This window comes from Astatotilapia calliptera, chromosome 4, assembly GCF_964374335.1.
Source record: "Astatotilapia calliptera chromosome 4, fAstCal68.1, whole genome shotgun sequence".
Taxonomy (NCBI): Eukaryota; Metazoa; Chordata; class Actinopteri; order Cichliformes; family Cichlidae; genus Astatotilapia; species Astatotilapia calliptera.
This window is the reverse complement of record NC_137425.1, coordinates 35468266-35477801: the sequence shown is the minus strand read 5'-3', so window position 1 is coordinate 35477801 and position 9536 is coordinate 35468266. Positions and strand designations below refer to the sequence as shown.

Here is a 9536-nt window from a genome sequence, read left to right as displayed (position 1 = left end):
GTGTGTGTGTGTCTGTGTGTCTGTGTGTGTGTGTCTGTGTGTGTGTCTGTGTGTGTGTGTGTGTGTGTGTGTGTGTCTGTGTGTGTGTGTGTGTCTGTGTGTGTGTGTGTGTGTGTGTGTGTCTGTATGTGTGTGTGTGTGTCTGTGTGTGTGTGTGTGTGTGTGTGTGTGTGTGTGTGTCTGTGTGTGTGTGTGTGTGTGTGTGTGTGTGTATGTGTGTCTGTGTGTGTGTGTGTGTCTGTGTGTCTGTGTCTGTGTGTGTGTCTGTGTGTCTGTGTGTGTGTCTGTGTGTCTGTGTGTGTATGTGTCTGTGTGTGTGTGTGTGTCTGTCTGTGTGCGTCTGTCTGTGTGTGTGTGTATGTGTGTGTCTGTGTGTGTGTGTGTGTCTGTGTGTCTGTGTGTGTGTGTCTGTGTGTGTGTCTGTGTGTGTGTGTGTGTGTGTGTGTGTGTGTGTCTGTGTGTGTGTGTGTGTCTGTGTGTGTGTGTGTCTGTGTGTGTGTGTGTGTGTGTGTGTGTCTGTGTGTCTGTGTGTGTGTGTGTGTGTCTGTGTGTGTGTGTGTGTGTGTCTGTGTGTGTGTGTGTGTCTGTATGTGTGTGTGTGTGTGTGTCTGTATGTGTGTGTGTGTGTCTGTGTGTGTGTGTGTGTGTCTGTATGTGTGTGTGTGTGTCTGTGTGTGTGTGTGTGTGTGTGTGTGTGTGTGTGTGTCTGTGTGTGTCTGTGTGTGTGTCTGTGTGTGTCTGTGTGTGTGTGTGTGTGTGTGTGTGTATGTGTGTCTGTGTGTGTGTGTGTGTCTGTGTGTCTGTGTCTGTGTGTGTGTGTGTGTGTGTGTGTGTGTGTGTCTGTGTGTGTGTGTGTCTGTGTGTGTGTCTGTGTGTGTCTGTCTGTGTGCGTGTGTGCGTGTCTGTGTGTGTGTGTGTGTGTCTGTGTGTGTGTGTGTGTGTGTGTGTTCCAGATGTGACCCTGTGACCCCAAAGCTGGTGCTAAGAGTCCAGTGGTCCCCCTAACAAAGGGCTCTTATACTTAACCAGACACAGAGTAGGTGTCCTCCTACACCAGGGGTCTCAAACTCGCGGCCCGCGGGCCAATTGCGGCCTGCCGGACGATAGTTTTTGGCCCCACCTTAATATGAAAATGTAATGTTAGTTTGATAATGTATGACACTTTACAGTGTTGTGGGCGGAGCTGAATTAACCCACCAATCAGGGTGGGATATGGATCTCAGGGGACACCAGCCGGGCTTGATGCAAGCAGGGAAACATTTCTCAATGAGTCAAAGTTCCAGCAGCGTTGCCCTGGAGTGTTTCTTTCTTTCCTGTGCCTGGCTGGCTTCCTCCTTTCTATTGGGCAAACGCCGACATTCGCCCCAGCGTGCTGCGTTCACAACACTTCAAAAAAAGTTGTTTTTTTAAGTTGCTGCCCAGCGGGACATTATACGTATATAGATTTATACACACGTCAGTGGGATTTAAAGTTATTTTTCCACAGAGAGAGATCTCATATTAACTCTCACAGTGATGCGTAGGCGGCGGGATAAAAGAAAAGTCATGAACTCAATGCAGCCCAATTTAGTCTGCAGTCACATAGCGACACCTGTTCATCGGCAACAACAGTCCCCGGTAACCTGGACTAATTATAGGGTCGCACCGTAATTTGTGGCTCCATGTTTTTATTTGCATCACTGCGTTTGCATTGCAGCAAACATGAACATTACATATATTTCAATATAATGTAAAAGCAGTCAAAACAACTAACATCAGAAACAGCTGATGTTATTTGTTATATGTCACGGTGTCATTTCCGCTTCTTTCTCCTGTAACAACAGCCCAGCGCCGTGAGCAGTCGCCTTTTTTGCGCTCGCTATCCCTGCACTTTCTACCATCTGCAAACGCCACGGTGTTCGTGTCGTCATGAAAGACATGAACATCGAGCGTAAAAACAAAGGAGACTGCTACCGGCTTTTTATCTGCCGATCGCCGTGCTACGGTTGCAAGAAAAAGAAGCAGAAATGACGTTCTCTACGCGTTGAGACGTTCCCCGTCCGTCGGCTAAACGCTTGATTGAAACTTCAATGCGACAGTGACACCAAGTAGAATTATAAATGTCACATAGCCCCAAACATGTCTTTTTCAAAGCCTGCGGTGAAGAGAAAGGTTGGTGATGAGCACCGACAATTTCAGGAAAAGTGGGCAATGCAATATTTCTTTGTTGAGCACAGGGGCACCCCGACCTGTCTTATTTGCACAGAGAAAGTTGCGCTGCACAAGGAATACAATTTGAAACGTCATTACACAACTAGACATGCTGAGCTGGATGCAAAATACCAGGGAGACGAGAGAGCGAACCGGGTTGCCAGTCTTAAAACAGATCTACTGAGGCAGCAAGATTTCTCCAAGAAAGCAACCAAAGAGAATAATGCAGCAGTCGGAGCCACGTGGTTAGTGAGATGATTGCTAAAGCAGGGAAGCCATTCACAGAAGGTGCATTTGTCTAAAAGTGCATATTGCAGGCTGCAAATATAGTCTGTCCGGGAAAGAAAGGTCAGTTTAGCAACATCAGCCTTTCTGCCAACACCGCAGCAGATCGCATTTCTGACCTGTCAAGTGACATTTATGACCAACTGTGTGAGAAAGCCAAATGTTTCAGTGTATACTCAGTCGCTCTTGATGAGACCACAGACATCACCGACACTGCCCAGCTCCCAATGTATGTCCGTGGTGTTGATGACAGTTTTGAAGTGATGGAGGAGCTGCTCACAGTAATTCCAATGCATGGCCAGACCACCGCTCAGCAGATATTTACAAGCTGTGTGATGCCATTGAGAATGTTGGTTTGCCATGGAAGAGGTTTGTTGGAATAACAACAGATGGAGCGCCATCAATGACAGGGAGGAAACATGGACTGGTGGCACAAAACAAACTGGAAGAGGAAGGCGTGGAGGAGGCCATTGCTCTGCACTGCATCATCCATCAGCAGGTCCTTTGCAGCAAATGCCTGAAGTTTGACAATGTGATGTCTATTGTTGTGAAATGCATCAACCAAATCAGATCCAGGGGCTTAAAGCACCGAAGGTTCTGTGCTTTTTTAGAGGAAATGGACAACTTGTCAGTGCTGCCTATGACAACGTGAGAGCATTCTCCACAAAACTGGCGCTCTGGAAAAGCTCAGCTCTCTCAGACAAACCTTTGCCATTTCCCAGCATGCAAGGAACTCGTGGATGCAGGCACACCATTCAGTGCTGACGAGTATGTTGATGTCATTTTGAGGCTACAGGAGGAATTTGATCCCAGATTTGCTGACTTCAAGACACACAGAGCCACCTTTCACATTTTTGCGGACCCCTTCTCCTTTGATGTGCAAGATGCCCCTTCTGTGCTTCAAATGGAGCTCATTGAGCTGCAGTGCAACTCTGAACTCAAAGCAAAGTTCAGGGAGGTGAGTGGAAAAGCAGACAAGCTTGGACAATTTTTGAGAGAATTGAGCCCTAGTTTCCCTCGGCTTTCCCGAATGTTCAAGCGGACCATGTGCCTTTTTGGTAGCACATACTTGTGCCAAAAGCTCTTCTCCACTTTGAACTTCAATAAGTCCAAGTACAGGTCCAGACTTACGGATGATCATCTTCAAGACATACTGAGGGCCGCAACTGCTTCCTCCCTCAGGCCAAATCTGGCTCGGCTATGCGAGAGGAAACGCTGCCAGGTCTCTAGCAGCAAGGAGTAGGCAAGAGAAGCCATGTTCAGAAGAACAGTTCATTTTCTACAGTGTTCCATTCATGTTCAGAAGAAGGTTATAGAACTGTTAATACAGACATTTCAATCTAAACACAGCAGATATAGAAGACTGAAAGAAACACACAAGTTCACTGACTAAAAATATCTTATTATTGTTTTATTTATGTTTTACTGATTGATTTATTTTCTTATTAATTCTTAATTTGTTTATTTATTTTTAATATTTTGTGTTAAAAAATAAAAAAAGAGATTTGAGAAGATTGGAATTTTTTAACCATGCCTTTCCTGTGGAAAACCTAATGCGGCCCAGCCTCACCCAGACTCTGCCTGCAGCGGCCCCCAGCTAAATTGAGTTTGAGACCCCTGTCCTACACCATAAATCAGTAAGAGAGGGTACGACCTCTCTCATGGCCCCAAGTGGTGTGTGCATGCCAGAGCACTCTGGAAGGCACACAGAGTCTTTACAGACTACTAAGGATCAAACCTCTATCATCATGCAATCGATTATACAACTCTAAGCATATATGAGTAAATATTTCTAAGCATAAATGACAATCAACAATATAAACCTTACAGCTGGTTTTAATAACAGAATTCATTTGTTTCTCAAACGAGAAAGAGCTATCGAGAAACACTCCTAAATCTTTAGTTCTGAACTTTTCCAGTGGGCCAAGGTCAACATTATCTGCTAATGCTAAATAGGCTGCCGTTATTAACTAATGCTAATTTGATGTGAATTAGCATTATGCACTAATGCTAACACTTTTTAACAATGTGAGTAGCTAATGCTAACACTATTTCCCTTAACTTTATAACATTGTGAACGGCTAATGCTAACACTCTTTTCCCTAGCATTACAACATCTGAGCTGCTAATGCTAAGTAGGCCGCCATTAGCACCTACGTCTATCCATCCATCCATTCGCTTCCGCTTATCCTTTTTTTCAGGGTCGCGGGGGGTGCTGGAGCCTCTCCCAGCTGTCATAGGGCGAGAGGCGGGGTACACCCTGGACAGGTCGCCAGTCTGTCGCAGGGCTAACACACAGGGACAGACAACCATTCACACTCACATTCACTCGCACATTCACACCTAGTGGCAATTTGGATTATCCAATTAACCTATCCCCACAAGCTGCATGTCTTTGGACGGTGGGAGGAAGCCGGAGTACCCGGTGGGAACCCACGCAAACACGGGGAGAACATGCAAACTCCACACAGAAAGACCCCGGCCTGATGGTGGAATTGAACTCAGGACCTTCTTGCTGTGCAACAGTGCTAACCATCGTGCCACCGTGCTGCCCACCTACGTCTAATTTAAGGCAAATACGCATTAGAACCTAATGCTCATATCGTTTTCCTTTGCTTTATAGCAATGTGAGCAGCTACTGCTAAATAGCATTAGCTAATAACAGCAGTCTAATTTAATGCAAGTTAGCATCATTTGCATTATAACGATGTGGGGAGTTAATGCTAAGTATGCTGCCATTAGTAGCTAATTCTAATTAGGGGTGAATAATTATTACAAGCTAATGCTAATATCGTTTTCTCTTCCCTTTTAACAATGTGAGCAGCTAGTGCTAGGTAGGCTGAAGCTAGCAGCTAATGCTAAAGCTAAAGATAATTTGATGTGAATTAGCATTACATTAGTGAGGAGTTAATGCTAAGTAGACTGCCATTAGCAGGTAATGCTAATTTAAGGTTAATAGGAATTGGCATCTAATGCTAATACCATATTTTCTTGCTTTAACCCTTTAAAACTGGTCAGAGTGGGCACACTCCGTTTTGCGCAACTATTTTTAAATCCCGGTAGCACTGTAATCACGTGAGCTAGCGCAATAATTTTTTTTGCATATGAAACTTGAGGAGTTGTATTTACATCTTATGCCATCAGCTTGTCCTAGGTTACAGTTTCCTTCCACATATGCTTAGGACTCATATTGCTCTGCTGGAAATAGTTTATTTTGATGCATATGCTGTTATTTTGCAAATTTGCAGTATAATATTTATTTTCGTTTTTCCTGCAGTATATAAAAATTGGTGTATTTCAAAAATAAAACTATGAAGGCACTCAAAATAAATTTCCTGAGGTGGGAAACTATTTTGTGCAACTTTTTTGTATTTACAGTTTTGAGGGATAAGCCTCTTAAATTTCTCTAACTAGAAATATATGTTAAAAAAACAAAAACGATTTTCAATTTTTTTGTAGTTTATTGCACTTTTTTGCAATTTATGTAATTACTATGCACTTAATACATACATATTATTAAAATTTAGGCTGTAATGGTTGTATTGATGTATAGCAACTTGAAATGCTCCCAAAAATGGCTCTACAGCATGTAAAAATATAATATAAGCTCTGGCGGACTTGGTTCTATGGTAGGTCTAAACGGGTTAAATCAATATCAGTAGCTAATCCGATTGTTCAGTCTGACGTCAGGTGAAGTCATTTTTATGCATTTAAGAGCTGTGTTGAATTCAACATTACAAACTGAACATTAGAACTATCCTCTTCTCCAGGATTTTCCTGATTTAACATTTCAATATGACATTTCCAGCGCTTTGTTTTCTCTGCTCACAGACAAAACAGATACACGCATGTATATACAGCCCACGTCCAGCTCTGCATGCACTCCTGCTCCATTTCTATAGAGAATAAACAACGTAACACAATCATTCTCCATTGTTTTCAACTCAACCAGCTGCATTTAATGAAGGAGTTTGAATTTACTTTACAACAGCTGCTGTTGTTTCCTGTCTGCATTCATGTTCTTAACTGTACTCCACACATTCTGAACTGGTGTACCGTAATTGTCGGGCTATAAGCCGCTACTTTTTGCACAAGCTTTGAGCCCTGCGGCTTTTAGTCAGGTGCGGCTTTTCTATGGATTGTCCATGAGCGGATTTGTTTTGTTTGTTCCGCTGTTGTACGGCACTACGTTGCCTGGCGGAAGGATCGGGGTTCAAGAGTGGTATGTTGGTCACATGTCCATCCGTCAGGCAACGTAGTGCAGTACGAGGTAGCGCGAAAAACAAACTTCAAAGTAGCGCTACCCGTTCAGCTGGAGGCCTGGATGATGAGCGGCGATAAACTTGCAAAAAGCAAGTTATGCCCAACTCCACCATTGGATTCTGACAGCGTGGAAAAGTGTGAAAACATCCACGATCACCAACAGATTTCGAAGGGCTGAATGCTGCATGATGGAGAGGAGGACACCGCCACGGCCCTTCTGAGGGTGTTCGACTCTGACACTGACAACAAGGATTTCTTTGGTTTTGAAAGTGACAACGAAAGAAAGAAGCTGAGAGTGGATGACGAAGCCACCCTGAGCCTGTTTGTTTCCGACACTGGAGGAGAGGACTTTGGTGGTTTTAGTGCGCAGGAAGATGGTGGTGAATGACTGACTTTTCTTCTTGTTAAAGCCGTGTCACTGCACCTGAGCCTAAAAGGTAGTCCGAATCAATTGTTCTGGTGTGCTGTAGGTTATTGTTATGTACTACATTTGTTACTCATTTATGAAGCACAGTACATGTTTTGTACTTGTAATTACCGCTACTTGTACATATACCTAAAAAGTTATGCAAATATGTACCCATAACTTGTTTTTCAAAATATTAATAAAAGGGGTGTGTCTCCAAACAGCCATCTCTTTCCTGACAATTCGCTTTGTGCATATTCTCTTACATATCATAAGTCAACATTGAAACACCTGCGGCTTTTAGTCAGGTGCGGCTAATGTATGTACAAAACAGGATTTTCCCCTGATTTTAGCTTGTGCGGCTAATATTCAGGTGCGCTCTGTAGTCTGGGAAATACGGTAGTTCTTCCTAAAGTACTGCAGTATTCCTGCCAGTACATCCTTTTAGTTTTCCTAACTGTTTCCTCTGATGCTCGTTGCTATTCTTTCCTCAATGCAAATTCATGCTAAGCTCCTTCATATCCATCCCTGTTTCTAAACCTGTAATAATTGCTTTAATGTGTCTTTGGCCTAATTATGAGTCTGTCCATATGTTTGTAGTTCCCCACTTGCTTTGGTTTCTTAGCTCTGATTCTCTCAAATTTATCCTTGAAATCATTTACTGGCATCTCTCCCTCTCACTCCCACTATCCCCAGAACACCAGAGTATTCATCTCCTGGTTTATCCTATGGCCTCTTTGCATTTTCTCCAATCATCCCTGTTTCTAGAGTCTCACCCCATCTGCAGGCAGTCCAAGAGAAACTGCCTCTGCCATTTTCTTCTTCTTAATCTTTGATTTTTCTCTTCACTTTCTCCATTGGGTCTTCTTAGACGCACTTTCCAGAAAGCAGCAACATTTTTTGTGCCCCATTTTTCAAATTGTGCATCTTACTTCAGCTTAATGTGTTTCCTGTTTTGTTTTTACACAGGTCATGTAAAAGAAATCCTACCAGAGACTCGACAAAGCTGAACTGAAAGACAGCACAGGCAATAAATCAGAGCAGCACAGAACTTAAGCTCATGGTCCATAGAAGCTGGGCTCTACAGGTGTACCAGGACAAGCTTAGTGTAAGTCCCTCGAAAAAGTTTCACTTGTGCTGTTTCGGTGTAAATTACTGGTTTGTTTGAACAATTTCATCAGCTGAACCATAAATACTCCAAAACAATTTCTTTGTGACTCAGTGTGATTTTGCATTTTGTAATATTAGCATGTCAAACTCTACATTCTCTACACAGATGAGAAATGAAGTGTATTTAATAATAAAAGTTATCTCTCAGAGACAAAGTTAGTGTCTCATTCAGGTCTGTATCTGAGTAGCCTCAGACACATGCAGTGCTCATATTTTCTGTTTTGTGTGTCACTCAGACCTCTTCCTGACAGGGGCAGCAATTTCATTTAAAGTCCCATTCACTGATACAGGCTGCTGGAGCTCCAACCAGGAGGGTACACACATGATCCAGGGAAAAAAATTATATATGGTCTCTTAGATAAATATTAAGAGGTCCTGTGTTTTACTAAAAAATCAAAGTAGTAAAACACAGGACCTTTGGGTTAGATATAAGGTGATTTGACAAATCATGTCTGTTGTAAATGAGTAAGCCATTTATCGACCTGACTCAGGTTTTAAATCATCATCAGAAAAGACTGAATCCTGACCTGAGAATCCCAAGTGTACACTTTGGACTTTCCACTGCAGAAAATAGAAGCTTCAGTCCTGAATCCTGCAGGTTGTTGTTACCCAGATCCAGCTCTGTCAGACGGGAGGACTGGGAGCTCAGGACTGAGGACAGAGCTTCACAGCTTCTGTCTGACAGGTTACAGCCACTCAGTCTGAAGAAAGGATGACAAGAAGACATGAAACACTTGTGTTAAAGTATATTCATGGTGCCATGAGGAGCTACTACATTTACAATATTTCAACACTGTTTCAGGACATGCTGGAATCCTTATTGCCTCATGTTACAAAAGACAAATGTGGCAGTTTAGTGTGATTTGGATGGATTCATTAAAAAAACAAAACATAAACACTGTTAATTTTTTCCAAATGAAATTGATTAAATGATGTTAATTGATGAAAAAAAAATCGATATTGCTTGATCTGACCTCAGCGTTTCCAGTTTGCAGTATTGACTCTTCATCCCAGCAGACAGACGCTTCACTCCTGAATCCTGCAGGTTGTTGTTACCCAGATCCAGCTCTGTCAGACGGGAGGACTGGGAGCTCAGGACTGAGGACAGAGCTTCACAGCTTCTGTCTGACAGGTTACAGCCACTCAGTCTGAAGAAAGGATGACAAGAAGACATGAAACACTTGTGTTAAAGTATATTCATGGTGCCATGAGGAGCTATTAC

General features: G+C 43.0%; 1 protein-coding gene across 2 annotated transcripts in view; it reads right to left on the bottom strand.

Annotated features, from left to right (window-relative positions):
- Nucleotides 1-9523, bottom strand: part of LOC145428414 (stonustoxin subunit alpha-like) — a 152805-nt gene extending 143282 nt beyond the window's left edge. For both annotated transcript variants that reach the window (XM_080300577.1, XM_080300578.1), the window contains exons 1-2: nucleotides 9289-9523; nucleotides 8842-9015 (exon numbers count right to left, since the gene is read on the bottom strand). In XM_080300577.1, the coding sequence (XP_080156703.1) occupies nucleotides 8842-9015; nucleotides 9289-9488 (374 nt within the window). In that variant the 5' untranslated portion in view covers nucleotides 9489-9523. The remainder of the gene's footprint in view (nucleotides 1-8841; nucleotides 9016-9288) is intronic.
- Between the last annotated feature and the right edge of the window lie 13 nt (nucleotides 9524-9536).